At 37.9% G+C, this 19,327-nt stretch overlaps 2 protein-coding genes and 1 long non-coding RNA gene across 9 annotated transcripts in view; all 3 read right to left on the reverse strand.

Moving 5' to 3' along the window:
• LOC106674913 (class I histocompatibility antigen, F10 alpha chain) overlaps positions 1-5,417 on the reverse strand; it is a 78,358-nt gene extending 72,941 nt beyond the window's left edge. For 2 of the 6 annotated variants that reach the window (XR_013095097.1, XR_013095099.1), the window contains exons 1-3: positions 3,272-4,879; positions 3,083-3,195; positions 1,523-1,633 (exon numbers count right to left, since the gene is read on the reverse strand). This is a non-coding gene — a long non-coding RNA (class I histocompatibility antigen, F10 alpha chain). Of the gene's footprint in view, positions 1-1,522; positions 1,634-2,352; positions 2,567-3,082; positions 3,196-3,271; positions 4,882-5,044 lie in introns of those variants that run through there. The other 4 variants (XR_013095098.1, XR_013095101.1, XR_013095100.1 and 1 more) reach the window with 4 other exon arrangements.
• The window catches only part of LOC101470024 (class I histocompatibility antigen, F10 alpha chain), a 51,725-nt gene that overhangs the window by 22,579 nt on the left and 9,819 nt on the right, over positions 1-19,327 (reverse strand). The window contains exons 3-5 of the mRNA XM_076878924.1: positions 17,806-18,084; positions 16,228-16,530; positions 15,662-15,742 (exon numbers count right to left, since the gene is read on the reverse strand). Of these exons, the coding sequence (XP_076735039.1) occupies positions 15,662-15,742; positions 16,228-16,530; positions 17,806-18,084 (663 nt within the window). The remainder of the gene's footprint in view (positions 1-15,661; positions 15,743-16,227; positions 16,531-17,805; positions 18,085-19,327) is intronic.
• LOC105940705 (class I histocompatibility antigen, F10 alpha chain) overlaps positions 13,448-19,327 on the reverse strand; it is a 38,996-nt gene continuing 33,116 nt past the window's right edge. The window contains exons 7-8 of one of the 2 annotated variants that reach the window (XM_076878926.1): positions 14,552-14,619; positions 13,448-14,226 (exon numbers count right to left, since the gene is read on the reverse strand). In XM_076878926.1, coding sequence (XP_076735041.1) covers positions 14,218-14,226; positions 14,552-14,619 — 77 coding nt within the window. In that variant the 3' untranslated portion in view covers positions 13,448-14,217. The remainder of the gene's footprint in view (positions 14,227-14,551; positions 14,620-19,327) is intronic. The other variant, XM_076878928.1, reaches the window with a different exon arrangement.

Genomic DNA, 19,327 nt, shown 5'->3' on the forward strand with positions numbered 1-19,327 from the left:
ATATTTTTTTATTTTCAGTGTTAAAGAAAATTCACATTATTTTTAATCTGTTTTGCTTTTGTTAGCCGCTGTATGAACCGTAAAGTTTCTTCTTTCCTTTTTCTGAATCAAGCAGCAGGACTTCTAAAGTGAGTTGTTTTCTTTTTTGTTTCCGTTTTTTATATTATAAATTATATGAGTTCATTTCATTGTTTTGATGTGACTGTCCAGACTTTTTCTTTTCATAATTTCTGTAATGGGTTTCCCATGCTTCTTCTTTGTTTATATTATTTTCACAGACTTTAGTCAATTAATGCACATTCAAAATTGTTACAGAAACTTTCCAATATGTTTGATCAACAATATTATCAATAAAAAGCTAATGTTAAGTTAATATTATTGGGGGAATATTATCTTAAGCATTTTGAGTTTATATTTTATTCTGTAATCAGGTTTGCAGGAGAGTTCTCAGTTATCAAAAGTACATGGATTTGTTTGTTTATTACTGACCAACGCACACAGTAGTTTAAAACGCTTCTCATTAGCGCCCCCTGGTGGAGGAGCGAGTGTGTTGCAAAACCCATCAGGGATTTCTCACCTGCAGCTTCTTATTGATCATTCAGCAGTCATACCAAAATTAGTTCATGATGGTATGTGTAGTGTACTCACACTTTACATACATAAACTATCTGATATTATGAAGTAATAATGATTTAATTTGCATCTCAATTCAGTTCAATTGAATTCTATTTTATTTTATTTATCCACGTCACAACAAAAGTCACCTCATTGCGCTGTTAATTAAGCAATAACACCAGAAAAACAGTGAACTTCATATCCGGGTGTAACTACTCGTTAGTTACGATATGTGTGCGCATGTCAAACAGAAAATATTCACAAACATAAAACTGGTGAATAATACTGAAGACAATACAAAGCAGGAGTCTTTTAATAGACTACATCAAATGACATGTGGCTCTTCATATACTGAACAAATAATTTTTAAATAATAATAAAATAAAAATAATATTTATAAAGATACTTAAATGAACTTTAGTTAACTTTAATGAGCAGCTGTTGTGTGAAAATGTTTTAAACTCTCATGAAAATTAAAATAGTACTTAGTTTTTAAAATAAACGTTTTAATTACTGTCACCAGATTATCATCAGACCTCCTCACTGATGTTTTATTTGTTGGACTGTTTGGAGAGACAGCAGAGTCACAACGCTTAAAAATGCGTCACGAACGGTTTAAACCCGGAAATCATCAAACAGTTTGGGACATAAGTCGCTTTGTTTTAATCTTTGCCTTCATCTAAACTTTAATGTTTATTATTAGGTATTGAAGAGATAAACAGACGATTTAACTACCTGTATAATATAATCGATTGTTTCTAAACATTGACATTTTCTACTAGGATCCATTACAACTAAATGTTTAGCGTACAGGAAGTTTCAGGGGAGCAAACAGTCCGTCCATTTGTCTTTCAAAACACATAAATCTGACATAGAAAAAGACAAAAAATATAACAGTCAAACTGACCTGCTGCTGCCCCCTGTATTCCCAGGAGAAGAAAGAAGATGAAGGTCGTCATTGTGACCATAAACATCCAAACCTTTAACAGACTTTCTGCGTTCGCTTGTCCAGAAAAAGCTAAAATGGAGAACCAGGAGAAACGTCACCATTAGCCTCGATCAGAGCCAATAGGGATTTACTCTGAGAGTAAACGTCACTGAAATCAACGAAACTGAAAGTAAAATATCTTCATATGAACCAGTTTATCACGAAAGGAAGGTTAGTTTCAACAAACAAGGTAAAGTACTGAGAACAGTAACTAACAGGTAACCGACAAGGTCACGACAGAAGTACAGCACAGGAATCCTGAGTTTGTCTGAGTGACTTTCCAAGAGAGTTTTCTCTCTCGAGAGAGAGAGACTATCTGTGGATCTGTTTGTGCTGGCACCCTGGACAGCTAGCAATCATTCCTTTTGTTTGTAACCCTGTTTTGCCTAAATAAACACAATGTCACTGAACCTTTGAGTCTCACACTCTTGAGTCCAATCCTTTCCAGTGTCCATGACAGTTTAATCGATTAACTGAGAAATTGTAGAAAAAACAGGAACCTGTAAATATTTGGAGTTTAGTTGGATGAAATACTTTCATCATGATTTAATCATCAAACCTGCTGTTGGTTAATTTTCCTTTGACCATCTAATTGAGTATTTGGTTCAAGACTAAGCCACTGTGGTCAAGGCAAGTTAATACCATCTAAACAAGAGTTCAGACTGTGATCTAAATGACAAATTTTCAATGTAGTGCAAAAACAAACAAAAAAACATTAACAGCATGTGTCAGTAAAAACATCAACAAACCTCCAGTTTGGTTGAAGCGCTGCTTTAAATTATTAATGGAGGAAGAAACGCAGTGTTCCTCTCCCAGTGCTGTGTATCTGCTGCATCGTTCATCCACTGCTGTTTGGGTTCAGCTCTCCTGGTGCTGCTGTCATAACGAATCATCTGAACTTCATCAATCATCCCCGTGGATCCGGCTCTGGGGACTCGTGGTCCGTGAGCAGTGTGGGCTATTATTATTATTATTATTATTATTATTATTATTATTATTATTATTATTTGGTGTGTGTGTCGTCTGCACTGCTGCTGTTCTCTGTCCACATTTGTATGTAGGCAGGTGTGTGTGTGCATGTGATGTGTAGCTGTTTTCTGTGGCCAAGTCACAGCCACCTGGCCACACCCGAAGTCCTTGCCACACACCTGCTGCTGATCTGGGCTCGTCGGGGGAGCTGTTTAGGAGAGCGATGGAGCTTCCACCGACGCGGGATTATTGCATTAGACTTCACGTCAGTCTTCTAGTTTAGTTTAAAAGTCAGTGAGTGTATGTCTTCTGGGATTAAGTGTTTTAACGGCTGTCTCTATTGTTTTCCTCAGGAGGAGTGTGGGACGAGAGAGAGCAGTGAGCACGGGGAGTGCAGAGACACAGGAGCAGAGAGCACTAAACAGGGACTTTTTGGGAAGAAGACACGACACGGGAGTAAAGGGAGAGCACGGGGATTTATTGTCATTTTTGCACTGTAAATAAACGCACCACTTGCAGTGAAGAGTCCAGCGTTCTGGGTCCTCCTTTCCCCCACATCCCCACGGCTTTGCCTGGCAAACCGTGACAATCCCAAGTGTAGAAATACTTCATAGAGTGGGTCACTGTAAGAAATATTTAATGTAGTGAGAAACAGCTTTAAAAATCAGCACATTTTCAAAATAAAAAAACTATACCCACATAGCAAGCAGGTGTGCCCCGGATCTGGTGTGAAGCCGGCACTGCTGGCTGACTTCTGGCATGATAAGACGTATGTCATCCAGGTATGGGCCAGGCCTGACATAGATGGCACTGTTTATGTGATGGCATGCCACATCTGGCCCAATTGTGGTTTGGTGTATGTGGCCCAGGCTCACAGAAAACAGGTCTGGCCCGGATCCGGCATCAAGCTGGCACTTCTGACTGACTGGTGTCATGGCAAAGTGTATGTCAACCAGATGTGGGTCAGGTCTGGCAATGATGGCACTATTTATGTTCCTATTTTCCTACTTTAGTTAGGAGACCCAAATGCCATGTTGCAATACTATACTGCTATGGTAGCCAACGTTTCAAATGCAGGTTTGACAGGTTTGTAGTGTACACTTATACAAAACCTAGTGACGGTTTACTCATTTCTGCCAGTGGGTGGCTGTAACTCAGGAGGTAGAGCAGGTCACCTACTGCTCAGAAGGTTAGCGGTTTTATCCCTGGCTCCTCCAGTCTGCGTGTCAAGAGTGTGAATGTAGTTAGGAAGCACTCAGTTTAGAGAAAGCGTGTGGTTGGGTGAATGTGACATGTTGTATAGACCACTTTCAATAATCTGGGAACGTGAAAAGCGTTGTATAAGAATCTGTTCATTCACTGTCTGAACAGAGTTTTGTCATGTTACTTTTGCACTGTTATGCACATGTTTTTATTACATGGCTTAATTAAGGTACACATTAGGCTGACATCTGGGGCCAGAGTTGAAACTCTTCTGGGCCAGTAAAGGACCACCAGTGTGTCTGCAACTGGCCTTGTGCTGGCCCATGTGTGGGCCGCCTCTGGCGAACCAGATCTGGGTCACCAAAGCGCCGCCATCCTTTGCGGTATGTGGGCCACGTGTAAGCACATTGTGTGGGACAGATCCGGGCCATACCAATTTTGCTATGTGGGTAGTGTCTCCTCTATAAATACAAAAATAAATTTAAGAATCAATGTTTTATCTTTACAGATCATCTTATATTAAAAACTTACATTTTGTAACTACAATATTGTTTTGTAAAAACTGTTGTTTGTAGGTCATTTTGATTTGGTTATACTTTCATGATGCATCAGTAATGATTTACAGTCCTTATTATGGCATTAACCCGACCATAGGCTGCCAGTAAATTATTATTATTTTTTTTTAAATATTGTGCAGATTACAACTGTTTCTTTCCCTTTTTGCTTATATTACACTTCTATACCTTACACCATAAAACATTATGAGCAGCTTAAATTTTTCTTCTTCTACAATTAGAAATTTAATTTCAACAAAAATAATTTGTAAACCAACACTCATTTAGGTTTTGATGTTTGTAGCTGTTTGTAGGCTTTCTGCAAACAGCTACAAACATCAGGGACCCAAACCAGCCCTCTCACGGCCTGTTTTCCCTCCAACATCTGGAAAGAGGTGACAGAGCATCAGCTGCAGAACCAGCAGGATGCTTGAAGACTTTTCACTAACAATCCTTATTTTAGATTTGTTATTACTGTATTTTATTTCTTTTACTGATCATTGTAGCGTAGAGGCTGATGAGAAGCAACATTTTGTTGAAGCCTTTGTACTTCTGTAAAAAAACAACAACAACAACAAAAACAAACAAAGTGCGAAATAAAAAATAAACCTTGAATCTTGAATATGTGGAAGCCGAGAGTCTGTTTACAGTAACACCTGAGCCACCTGAGAGCAACACTATCTCTAAAGAACAGTTTCATTTTTATGAAGCTTACCTGCAGACACAGACGCTGTCCAGTAAAGAAGCAGCATCATAAACGTCCTCATTTTCAATTCAATACTCGCATTATAAGAAGAAAAAATTAATACAACCGTTTATTGTTTTAATTTTGCCACAAAATGAAACTACAGCCTCTGAGTCCGCACGCGCAGTGACTCCTCTCTGACCAATAGGAATTCAAAGCTGGATGCGCCTCACCAGTAACCAGGCAAAATGGGAGAACCGAGGTTTATTTATTTACTAATTTATTTTGGAAAGTGGAGAATGACAGAAACAAAGAGCTAGTAGCGCCTAATCTGTGATTTTGATCAGAGACCTAAAGTGACGTAGTGATTAAAGACACATACCAATCATGTATATTTGTGTCACAGCTGTTATCACACATTTTCTGGAGTTATTTGTACTTAATCATATTCTTACTAATTTCATTTTAAAAGTAGTTTAAATTATGCTCATGTTTACACAACTATGCAATTAACCTTGAGTTCCCAGAGTAATCCAGATACAATTATTCATCCACCCACAAATTTAGCTTGCAACCTATTTCACCACATTTTGGACAAGAGATAAGGTACACTCTAACAGGTCTCGCCCAGAGAGAGAGAAAGAGCAACCATACACTCTCACATCCCTAACCCTAACCCTATGCTTCATTAAATCACCAGTTAACCTAAAATGCGCGTTTTTGGGATCAAGTCAAAGTGAAAGAAGTGTAAAAGAATTGTTGTTAAAGAAATGAAGCTAATAATGATTAACATGAGAAAAACTTTAGCAATGTAGAACTATGTATGAAAACACATAAACCACAATATTTAAGTATTATTGTCTGAATCCAAGGGTTACAGACATAATATTATGCATTTGGAATATAAAAACAAAGTTTTGGATTTTAAGACTTTTTACTAGTTCTGTTTCTCTTGTCCTCGTCTGATATTTTTTATTTGTTTTTTGAGTAGGATTTGCCACAATATCCAATATATTTATCTCTCTCTCGCTGTCTCATTTATAAGATTTGGATTTCTGAGATGTGGGTCAGCAGCAGAATTCAGTGGGTGGTGTTAATACACCTGACTGTAACAAAGAAGGAAAAAAATGTCTGTTTGTAGACTCCGCCACACTCAAAATAAAACTGCCGCATGCGCAGTAGCTCCTCTCTGACCAATAGGAATTCAAAGCTGGCTGCATCTTAACAGTAACCAGGCAAAAAAAGGGAACCAAGGTTTTCTTTCGAAAGTGAAACTTATCAGGCAGAATGACCTCAGAAACAAAGAGCCAGTGGTGTGTAGTCGTTGGGCTCTGTGTCTTTAACCACTACCTCACTGTAGGCCGTCTAATCAAAATCACGTGTATTTGTGTCACAGTTCTTATCACATATTTTCTGAAGTTATTTAATCACATTCTTACTAATGACATTTTAAAAGTAAATTAAATTATGCTCATGTTTACATTCATATACAAATAACTTCCCCAAGCAATCGAGATACAATTATTCACCCACCCACAAATTCAACTGGCAACCTATTCTACCTGATTTGGGACAAGAGGTCAAAGCTTCATGTCTTTCTCTTTCTGCAACGTGATAAAATAATGAAACGATCAACAATTAAAATCAGAAAAAAATTAGCGATGTTAAATTTTGGACGTATAAAAACAACATTTAAGTATTATTGTCTAAATCGAAGGGCTACAGACTGAATATTATGTATTTGCATTCAAAATAAAAATGTTGACTTTCTGTTATTTCTGTCCTCATCTGACGTCTTTCTCATGACTTGCTACCACCCACTCATATGAACTTACTTTAAGTTATAATCCCACTTTTCATGATTAAAGCACTTATTCTGCACATGTCTAAGCATCAAAGACTGTCATTAAGCTTTCTCCAGAATGTGCTGCTGGGTTTGGTTTGTCAGATGGCGCCATCTAGCAATGGGATTGTAGTACTGCTGAATATAAAAGTAAGCTTTGTCTTTAACTGTCTAAGTTGCAGTCAACTAAGTTGTGTTTTCTTACCCCTCCCAATCCAAATGCATAATGCTAGTACGGTGGCTGTTATAGGACAAACAAGTTTTATTCAGCGAAGACTAAAATCATGAAACTGCCTCCATCTGGCAGCAGAGCTCTCTGCTGACAAACGGGCCATCTCTGACTGCGAATGTGCTACCTCTTGTTGTTAGAACTGAAGAAGATACATATAGGATCTTGGGGGTGGGCACAATCACGGAGTCCAAATTACCATCAGGGTGTATACCTCACCCCTGATGTCGTTGCCCACCTCTCAATTTTAAATACACTTAGTCATTGAGGGCTAGCAGGAGGGACTATGCGCTTACCTGCTGCTCCTTGGCAGGTAGCTCCATGCCCTCCTGGGTTTTAATTGCACCTTAGAACACACATGCATCAACACTACAATGAGCGGGTGGAGGGAGGTTTGGAGTCTTCTCCCACCCCCATTCTCTGCGGCCTGCTGGAGCGGGAGGGCTAGTAGGAGGAGTTGGCCGTCCGACTGCGGTCTGGGGTGTGGGGCCTCCCTGCTGCTGCGAAGTCGGGGCGGTCTGCCTCTCCCCACCGCAGGGAAAAGGGTAACACCACCTGGGTCTGGGTGCAATTCCCCCCTCCAGGGGCAAGGGTACCTAGACCCGGTTTGTAGAGTACGCTTGGGGAGTGTGATTGTGTGTACAGCGTCTCTTTATGTCTGTCTCCACGTTGGTTGAGTGTGGAGTGAGTGCATATGAGAGCATGAGGGTGGGAATGGATGTTTGTGTCTGTGTGTGCCTGTATGTCTGTGTCTATATGTCAGGTTGGGTATCAGACGCCACCTCTCTGGGGACACCTCAGGCCCTCCAAGGTTTGGAGGCCTATCTCCACCCACCACCACTTCCCCTGCCGGTGGCGGACTCCCTCAGGTGTCGGTGTGTTGGTGGTTCTTTGTGTCTGGGGGTGGGCGTCCGGGTACACGCCGGCTCACTCCTTGGCGGCCGCTTGTCGGGGCCTGGGGCCTGGGGCTCGCTCGGGCCCCTTTGGAGGTGGGGTGCCCCCGGCCTCTCGGCCTGGGGCACGGTCACTCAGGCACAGCTGGGGGCCGGCGGAGCTCACGGGCGCGTCACTGCAACTCCCCCTGACTTCTGCTCCGCGGCTCCTGGGCGAGCCCTCATCTGGGACTCTCCTCAGCTCTTACTGGGACAGTGGCGCGGCTGCCCCTCTGTTGGTCTTCCATGGTCTCTTGTGTTCTGGGGGCCTCTGGATGTCTGGAGTTTTGATCTCCTCCATACCTGCTTCACACCCTGGAGGACGGGGCTGTGGCCCCCCCACACTCCCTAGCAGATCATTACATGGAGAAACCTTTGGAATGCAAGCATGCTGATCCACACAGGTATGCACACATGGGTATTCACAGACGCGGACTAAAGCTTTCTTGGCTGCTGCCTCAAAGCACACTGTGCGCTGTCTATCTTGCGTGCTGCACAATATCGTTTATTATTTAGTAAATATTGATATCTATGACTAGCTAGTTTATTGTGATGGTGCTTTGTTTTCTCTATTATTATGTTGCTCTTTGTTGTTTGCTGTCTCCTCTGTTTGTTTTTTTTGTTTGTTTTTTTTTTTTTTCTCCATACAGGTGACCCAGGAGTTCTTTTTTTTTTTCTCTCTCTTCCCCCCCCTTCTCACCGTCTCTTCTCCCCTTTGGTTTTCTTTCTTTCTCTCCCCCTCTTTCTCTCATTCATTCCCCCTGTCCTATTTATTTAAAAAAAAAAAAAAAAAAAAAAAAACTGAAGAAGAGGTGAAAACGACTAAAACTACTAAAAACTCACAAAGACTTAGAATCGGAGAAAAGGGAAAGCAGCAGTGAATAAAGAAATAGACAGCAATGTTTTTGGATATAGAAAATAAAACATGATATGCTGTGGAAATAGGGACTATTTATTCAACTTAAAAATAGGTGTAAAAGCTAGATTATTTAATTGGGACAGAGACCTTCTAGACAAAAGATGAATAAGAGTTTGTATAAATGGTACGCAATCTAATAACTGAGAATGGAACTCCTCAGGGAAGATTGTTTGAGCCATTAGTAATTTTAATTAAGATTAAATATATCTTTGATCAAATTCCTAGGCATATAGGAAAGTCAGCTTTTGCAGATGATACAGTCATCTGTAAGAGAGGAGGAAGTGTGCAGACTGTTTAAAAGCAGCTGCAAGAAGCAGTTAAGCAGGTACAAATATGGGCTACTACATGAGGATTTCAGCTCTCCATAGAAAATAAAACTAAATAGTTTATTTAAACAGGAAACATATAAGCAAATATTGTTTTATCTATCTGTCATTTTAAAGTTTTAGGCGTGCACTTTGATGTAAAGCTTACATGAACACAGCATGTTAACAGGAATGAGAAGAAAATGTAAAAAGAGTTACAAATATAATGCAGTGGTGGGGACACAAAAGGCAATTCTAAAAAGTATATATGCAAGTTTGGAATCATGGAGCTGTAGCATATGTGTCAGCATTGTGTTATTATCTGTTTGTATTGAGGCGCTTTGCAGCATTTAGCTGAACTGAGCAGAGTATAGACGTCTACACTTCAGTGAGCTGTCACTAGTGGCGCTAGTTAGATGATGTGCTGTGATCATGAGCCGTTTCTCTTTTCCTTTCCCATCATTCTGGTATAACCATTAGTTTATCTGTCCAATGATTTATTTATTTTATTTTCTACATTTCTGTGCACGCTGTTTTACATGTTTTCTGGGAAAGTCTTCCTTTTCTTGAGTAAAACTAGTGTTTTGTACCTTGTTGTAAACCCTCTGTATTTACATTAATTAATTACATTAATGGTTCTCTAGACTGCAGACCACGACAATGATCTACCTAACTCATCAAGTGTTATTGGCTTTGTTAGATGTTTTGAGGTTATTGCATTCATGCACTTTAGTTGTCTTCTGTGGTCTTTCAGGCCTTTTGATGTTGACGAGCTGGTCAGTGCATTCATTCTTTTTAATAACGCACCAGATTGTTGATTCTCCATGATGTTGTTTCTCTCCATAACTTGCACTAACATCACTTTGGGCTTTATATTAAAAAATTACAGCTATTGCACTCATACTTATATAAAAGCTAATCAAAATAATAATAGTTTGACTTTTCATTACACTGCAGACCAGCACCGACCAGGAACAAACCTGACAACAATCTGCTGGCAATGCTAAATTTGTATGATTGTACACAGACCAGTAAAATCTAAGAACAGCTTCAGCTGTTCTACAGGCAGTTATAGCATAAAGCTTGATTCATGCTTTCCTCATGGCATAGTCACATAAAGCTAACACTTCTTTTGAGAATATTTTCAAGCCAAACGCTGGACAGTCACATCAGCAGGTGGAGTTTTTCCTACTTACAAGAGGATCATTGCTGCTTGGATTATATCCTGTGTTGTTGCAGCATAACTACAGCTAACATGCAGTAGAACAGTAGGCCCATATATTTTAAATTCCCTCGTTCAAGACCATGATGACTTAAAATCACAGCTCTATGTAAAGATTTGACTTAATTTTGTGAAAAACAAATAACACAAAAACAGTAACATACCATCTGTACATCAGCACAATAATTTGCTGTAGGCAAAGGCCAAGACTGTTTGCCACCCAAAGCATTTTTCTTGCAGCATATCTGTCAAAAATGTCCATCAGGATTATTTTTAAATGGATTGCTTTTTCTGGTAACTCACATTTACAATCACAGACAAAAGACAAACAAATTATTAAATTTGTGTGATTTTCCAGTTTGAACGCACAGAGGTACAGTGCTCAGCACTGTTGACTGTGAGGTTCCATGTTCAAATCACCTGATTTAATTATATGGTTTTTCCTTGGTTCAGTGTTTTTTTTTTCTTTCTACAGTCTAAAGAAGTTAGATTGTGGTTCGTAATTGGACATGATGTGGTTGTGAACATATAGTTGTCTGTGCTGCAACGTGTCTAGTTCCCATGGCTGCAAAACAAGCTTGCATCATCATTCCTCCACCCCCATGTTGACAATTGATATGCTGTGTTTATTTATTCGTTCCTCAACATGGTGCTGTGCATTAAGGCCAAACATTTCCACTTTGGTATTTTCTATTGAAACTTTAAAACTTAATCTGCACTGGAATTTAGAAAGGAGGAGGAGACTTTCACCTGACAACTAACCAAACATACCATATTTGTTCAGTCTTTCTCTAATTGTACTCATAAACCTTAACATGTACAGTAACATGCTAAATGATACCTGTAGATTTGTATAGCTCTTTATTTTATTTACTCTTTATCATGTAGTTTCTCTGAGCACTGCATGGTCTCACCCTGGGGTGAATTTGCAGGGTGAACTGTCCTTGTAAATAATGTAAAGAACAATAGCTACTCTATTATACAATACAAAATTATACAAGAGACAGATACACAGTTCAAAGTTAGGAGGAAATTTCAATATTGTGTTAAATTCTTGAGTCGCCCCTTATTCTTATTTCTTTATATTTTCTTTTCAAAGAGCCAGACTTTGTTTTAATTTTTAACTAGTCTTTATCAATAACTCTCCAGGCTTTTAGAAAGTCTTTCAAAGTGTTTCTTCTTATTCCCAAAGAGCTATGAGCTGAAAACTTACATAGAAAACTGTCTCTAGTTTATGGTCTATAGTCTCTGTGTAGTATCTTCACAGAGAACAGAAAAATCAGCTTTAAACATCCTTCAAGAAGTCTGAAGAACTCTTCCTGAAGACCTCATAAAGGAAATGACAAGAAAGCTGCCCAAGAGTCTTTGTTAAAGACGATCATACCGAATGTTCACTTTCAAGCTTGTTAGAATTATACAGACTCTCTTTTTGCCTCATATACTGAATTTATACTTTTGTTTGTATGTTTGTTGATTTTTCCATAAATCATTACACCTATTTCTAATAAAGTATTTTAAAAAATGACAGATAGCTCATGACTTTTTCAGAGTTCTTTATATTTTGAGATGAAATGTGAGATTCATCTTATCTGGTGTGATTTCTGTCAAATTGCTCTTATTTTTAAGGACAAAGCCACGAAAGGTGTTTTAAATAAACAGAAAATGAACAAACATATTATAACTACTTGTAAAGTGGATGAAGCATTCAACACAACAAAGAGTGAAAAAGGGCAGATCTGCAAAATGAATGTACATCAGCATCTGAACTAACCTATTTTTAGCAGATAACTCCTCACATATTCCAAATACTTTAGCCACTCATGGGTGAAGCAGCTGCTCTAACAAAGCTTTGTTACTGTCACTCTTCAGAGCACATGGAAATTAGTTTTGCTTGTAGGATGAAGGAGCATTTAGCTCAAAATATAAATAACTTCGCAGCACTTATTGTCCTCTCATGTTTTGAATGTGCAAAGTCTGTTTCTGAATGAATTATATATGTGATATATATGTAAAGCATAAATACACATAAATGTAAACTTCACAGGACTAAATCTGAATCATTAAATTGTTATCAGTTTGCTTTTTGTTTACAATCATATTTATTCATACTGTGGATCTACTGGCTTGAAGGGTTCAGTGTAGATTTTCTGCTAAACTATCAGCAACTAAAATAATCTGAGACATGTGGCTGAGAGCATCTCAAGCCTTACACTGTTAAAACACCAAACAGTGGCTATAGATGTAACACCATTTGGTTTTAAGAAGCCTTGATTATTAATGTTCGGCAAACGTTATTTCAAAATCTCTGCACTAACAGTTCTTTTAAACTCCGTCAAGCTGGCTGGCGGTCATGTGTCAGTTCAAACAAAATGGCACGAGACTGGAATTAAATTTTGCCATCAACTGGTAGTCTTTATTAAATAAAGTATGAGTTTACGTGTCAACACACGCCAAAGTTCCCAAGCCCTCTAAAAGCAGCTGGCTTCCTTTTATACTCTACCTGATTCAGGCGACCATTCTGGAATAGCACAAGTCTATAAAGTGTGAAGGTTGATTCTGTTCATCTGGACGTAGTTTTCAGTGGGAGAAACATTTCGTCACTCTCATCCAGGTGACTTCTTCAGTCTCAGCTGACTGCAGGTTTCCCATAAACAGTGCATTTGCACAATAGCTGAAACCAGCCCACTGAAGGAACAATGGGCTGTGAGGTCAGTTCCTTCATCATATGCAAATTGTCAAGTCTAGTGTTGGTAAACCAAATGAAAAAAATAAACATCCACAAAAGCAAACATCGAACCACAATACAACACGCACACAATACTTTTGTCACAAGGACACTTAATGGACTGGAGCTGGCATCATTACACCTAAGCTTACTGAGCTACTATCACAAGTTAAATTGTAGCTAATCCATTAATATTTGGGCTGGATTCATGAAACTTTAGCCAAGTGTACATTTTATTTTTTTAAAAAGTCACAGAAATTTGGATTATTTGGGACTTTATTGAAAAGCAAAAGTACAAAAAGGAGAGAAAGAGCAATGCAGTTTTAGTGATATATAAACAGAAACAAACCCACCAATGTGTTAAAAACATAACCCACACAACCCTCCAGAATCTCAACTTGAACTAAACTCTACAATCAAAAACACTCAAAACTTGTCTTAAATCAAACAACAGAGAATAAACATAATCTTTATTAATTAAGAAATAAATCAGATATAAAGTAAAATCTTTTAAGGTCTCCTGGAATTCAACACAAGTTTGTCTTTTAAATCAAATTTTAAGTAAATGTACAAGATTTAGAAATATATTATTATGATTCCTTTATCACTGAGAGTGAGGGAATCTCAGCATTCATGAGTGATTCAATAATTTACAAGAAAACCAGAAACACTAAACTAATATATGTTTTAGTGAAGATGAACATACAAAGGTTTAATTATGACTGTATTGAGACTGCTGTGATGCTTTCATTGTTTCATATTGTTTTTATTGTGTTTTACGTCTCTCTAGGTGGTCACATCTTTGTTAGATCTTCAGAATAATTTAATGCCACCATTATGATGTATATGTTAAACATTTGCCAACTCATTTTCAAACTCCTTTCCATTAAATCTTGACTAATAAGCATCTGCAACTATATTTTAGACTTTAGATCTTTTTAACAGATCTAAAGTCTGTGAACAATCAACGAATCAACGAATTCAATGAATTCCAGTTTATGGAGAAGAACGAGCAGACACGTCTTCTCTCATGTTCTCTGTAGACATAAAGAAATAAAATAAATGTTAGGATAAATCAAATCCACAAATAACATATTTACAGTTTCATTAAGATCTAAAATTCTGATTCAATCGAGTATTTACTTCATATGTTTCTGAATGGAATTAACACATTTGTTTTCATTTTGTTAAATCATTTCATGAAACGTTATTTTGAAAGCATCTTTCTCTTCATATGATTTAAAGTTATACTAAAGCACTTTTTTTTGGATATATTTAAAAAGGAGATTTTACTACAGCCAGTATTTTACATAAGTTTTAAAAGAAAGCTAAAACATGAGACACAAATATGAAGTAACTCACTGTGTGCAGAGCTGTTTGTGGTTTAGCTTGAGGAAACATTTGCTCCTTGACTTCACGGTTCTCTACAGCTGTAGGTCAGAAACACAATGTTAGTCCACATCCTGCTCTCATCTGTCACTTTTACAACAATCGACGAACACAACAGGAAACAGCCCTGAAAGACTGCTTAGATTAAAGTACAGAAACCCTTTTTAATTTAGTGTAGACAAGAGATTAGAGAAAAGGGACAAATTTTAACTTACGAGATGGGGAACGTTTGCCTGAAATAAAAAAGAAAAAATACATCATGTTAGTAATTTGTTATAAATGTTAACACAATTTTTTCATGTATTGTACAAGGCATCAAACATAATTTCATGTTTTCATTTTGTAATCTGGACAAAAGCATTAATTTAATGTGTAAAATTAAAAACATAGACACTGGGCTTACTCACTAATGTGTTTATAGATATATTCTGACTTTTCCCACAAAATGTGCTCATGTTAAATTTATAAGTAAAGCGACTGAAGGTAGAGAACGTACACATTTCTAATGTAGGTAAAGGTGTACCTTAGGATGTGTTTGTTTGGCAGATTTGATGGTTAAGAAAAGAGAAATAATGTTTGGGTTTCAATAACTGAGTTGGTGGTTATTTTGTTCCCTGACACAAACTGTAGCTCAGGTGTAAAAAAACAAAACAAAAACAAAAAACAAACAAAACACAAAGACAGAAAGAAAAATGATGCAGAAAAAAGTAAATAACAGACAAGAAGAAAAAGTGAAGTAACTGGACAAAAATCTACAAGTGCAGAGAAATGAAGGGGCAAGTTATGAAACACAACGAGCATGATTAATGAATATTGTTGTAATATATTGAGGATTTGAAAGAGTCTGATCATCCTGCTGGCAGAGAAAGTGTTAAAATACTTTAATATTAACCTGAAGACTCAGCTTACACTGCTTTTGGTTGTTACCTGTTTAATCCTGTGTGCATTGTTTGTTTTCTTTTGAAAACTGTTAATAATGACTTCAATTAAGTCATATTACTCTTACTATCATTATTATTGTTTGCACTATGTCATCATTGTTGTTGCATTATACAAGAAACATCCAGGAAGTTTGTTTCTCACCTGTCCTCTTTTTGTAAATAATGAATGCGATCACAGCGATGGCAGCAAGAACAACAGTGATGATCAGGGAGAAGGAATTTCCTGTGGATCACAGAACAAACAAAAGGTGAGAACAAAAAGTTTCCAATCAGATAACAATCATGTACAAGAGCTTCGTTTATGGTCACTACATGTTTGTCTCACTAATGTTTGTTTTCATTCCAACAATAAAAGTTCTGCCATTAAATTAAATTTCAATACATTGCCAAAAAATTTGAACATATGTTTCAAAATATACATTTTCCCCAATTTACTATTTAATCTTCTAAAACTGTCCATTAGTCAGATAATCAGCGGCCACACATGAACATGTTTTATATTCATCAATGTTCAGCAAGGAAAAAATGTGGTGGAAAAACACAACTTGGTCTAAACTGATTTAGGTCTTAAAATTATTCTGACAGAAGCTGACAGAAAGAATATCAAAGCAAACAAACTTTCTCATCCAACATGAACCACAGGCTATTGCAGTAATTCAAGTGTGTTTCCCATGTTCATCACTCATCTGATCCTGATTCCAGACTCACCCTCATTGGTCCTGATCTCTGATTTGTCCAGTCTGGTGACGATGTCCTCGTTCACACCAGAGAGCTGAAACACACATCTGTATCTGTGCCAGTCTTCAGGTGTGACTGATGAGACATCCAGGTCAACACTCATCTGGAAGGTCCCGTCATTGTTGGTGAGAATCTCTCCTTTGTTCACACCCTCATGAAGCTCCACTCCATCTCTTTTCCAGACCATCTCGGCTCTGTTAGGATAGAAACCTGTAGTGTGGCAGGTGACTGGAGAGGAGGAAGACTTCTGGAGGAGAGACACTTTGGGGACATCTGTGGAGTAAAGACAAACAGTTCATTCTTTCTGTATTATTACTATTACTTGTATTTGAGCTGGAGAGGTGCATAGTGCAGACGAGACGTGAAGAAAAGAGTGCGGACAAGGTGGAGTGGATGGAGACGAGCAAGAGTGGAAAGGAAGGTTTACAAGATGGCAGTGAGACCTGCTGTGATTTAATATCTGAGGATGGTGGCACTGAGACAAATACAGGAGACAGAGCTGATGATATTAAAATTATCATAAGGAGTGAGAAGGATTAGAAATGAGTATATCAGAGCTAAAACAGTAGAAGAAGATCTGCTGTGATGACCAACAACCAACAAGATTATTATTATTATTAATGGATTGGATTTATATAGCGCTTTTCAAGGCACCCAAAGCGCTTTACAATGCCACTATTCATTCACTCTCGCATTCACACACTGATGGAAGCAGCTACAGTTGTAGCCACAGCTGCCCTGGGGCAGACTGACAGAAGCGAGGCTGCCATATCGCGCCATCGGCCCCTCTGGCCAACACCAGTAGGCAAGTAGGGTAAAGTGTCTTGCCCAAGGACACAACGACCAGGACAGAGAGCCCAGGGATTGAACCGGCGACCTTCTGGTTACAGATGCGATTCCCAACCCCCTGAGCCACGGTCGCCCATTACTATTATTATTAAAACCATACCAATTTCTTTTGATGTGATGTAGTTTATAAAATTATATTAAATTTAAAAAATGTGTCAAAAGGCCACGCAAAGTGCAATATATTAACCCTTTCACATTAGGGGTCACTACAGTGGACAACTATTCAAAGGCTGTTTTCTTGTATTTGTGTCAGTGATGATGGTAAACTTGCACATAAACCACTACATTGAACACTGATGTGTCACTCCATAGGCAGGGTTACAGTTGTTATAGTTGTTACATATATTGTTATACTGTTATAAAATATTTTTAAAATATATATATATATATATATATATATATATATATATATATATATATATATATATATATATATATATATATATATATTGTCAAATTCATAAGTCAAAATGTTTGTTGTACAACTAAGTGGACATGTAAAAATACTCTTTAAAAATGAAAAGTACTTGAAAAATCTTTTTTTCATGCCTTAAGATGAATAAAAATACTCAAGAAAAAAAAGCCCTGATTGAGGTTTTCATAATTCATGCCTGAAAAGGTTAATTTAATATCATATTAAGTAATAAACTGAGACATATAACTTTTGGTTAACAATCTAATTCTGGTCGTAGATTTTACCTGTTTTCATCAGAGAGCTCCTCCCATAGTTCACATACTTCTTCAGTGACTCAGGACAAATCTGGGTGAGGTAATACTTATACAGAGCCATTATAGCTCTGTTATTTCCCCACTTCATCTGTGTCATGACAGCCTGTTGTTTTGGAGCGACCCATGTCGCTGTCTTCAGGTCAAAGCTTATGAAGTCCTCTCCATCATAACCTTCTTGGTGATATCCATTCACTTCACCTGTTTCTTCATCCCATTCACAGCCGCACATCTGCTGGTAAATGTGAACACCTGAGAGAAAAACAGAGACAAAGACTGCAGTGAACCAGAGAGAGGCTGCACTAAAGTCTTATACTGACACAGAGACGTGATCAACATATAGAGGATCTACATTTATGGCTGCTTTTGTCTCATTGGAAGATTTTTAAAACCAGTCATCATTAACAATGTAGATTTTAGAAAAAGACACTGGGAAAAAACAGAATTCATTTTCTCCCGTTAGCACATCTACGTCCTGCCTGCAGAGAAATCACTGCACAGTTTATATATCCTGTTGTAGGTGGAGAAACTTCCTGTGAGCTGCAGGATCAGACAAACACACTAAGCTGGATCCTGAGCAGCCGACACAGATCCTGATTCTGGATTTAAATTTACATCCTCTGAAACTCTGCAGCCGTCATCAGTCCAACAAAATCCTCCAACAAAAAAAAAACTAAACACCAGACTGTCCTGAGGTTTTTCTAGAGGTGTCTCTGTTTAATATGATCATGTGACATTAATCTAATCTGGAGTTCTACTTACAGCATTTCAGGCTCCAGCAAATGCTTCATGTCATCATTGTTGACTATGCAAGAAATAATTTTTGATAAATCAGTTAATTTCTTGTGCTGTGACCTGACAAAAAGGTGAAAAAGGTTCCTCTAAGATTTTACAACCATGTTGTCAAATTTATTACATTTACTAAGAGCAGAGGACTGAAACAATAACTCCGACTTTGAATTTGACTCCATGCTGGGACACTTTGGTGTTTTTCAGCGCTGTGACCAGATCAGATTTTGCACTAAAAATATTAAAACATTCACATTAATGATATTATTGGATGTGTAGCACAGAGATCTGTGAGCGTCGCTGATGCTGTGATGAGAGCAGACAGTCTACAGGTGAGAGCGACACGAGGAGTCATTCCTGCTTTTATAACATCGCTGCTCTCAAAGCCAACAGAAACGCCTCGGTGCATCATCACAGGTATTTTCTTTATATGAACATGTGGAGTTACACACCACACTTTTCCAGCCTGTTTGGTTAATAAATTATATTACTATTATTATATTACTATATAATTGCTAATCAATAAATCAGGACGCTGTGAATGTCCATGGAAATCTCGCAAAAACACCTCCTTATAGGCGGCAACAAAGTGAATGTGGGATGAGCTGGTGTTGTCTTTACTCCTTTGATGTTTTTGTTGAAAGTCCAGGCAAGTATATACATGTTAAATGACAAGATATACGTGTTCAAATGGCGTCAATTAACT

This window comes from Maylandia zebra, linkage group LG22 (genome assembly GCF_041146795.1).
Source record: "Maylandia zebra isolate NMK-2024a linkage group LG22, Mzebra_GT3a, whole genome shotgun sequence".
In the NCBI taxonomy this organism is placed as follows: domain Eukaryota; kingdom Metazoa; phylum Chordata; class Actinopteri; order Cichliformes; family Cichlidae; genus Maylandia; species Maylandia zebra.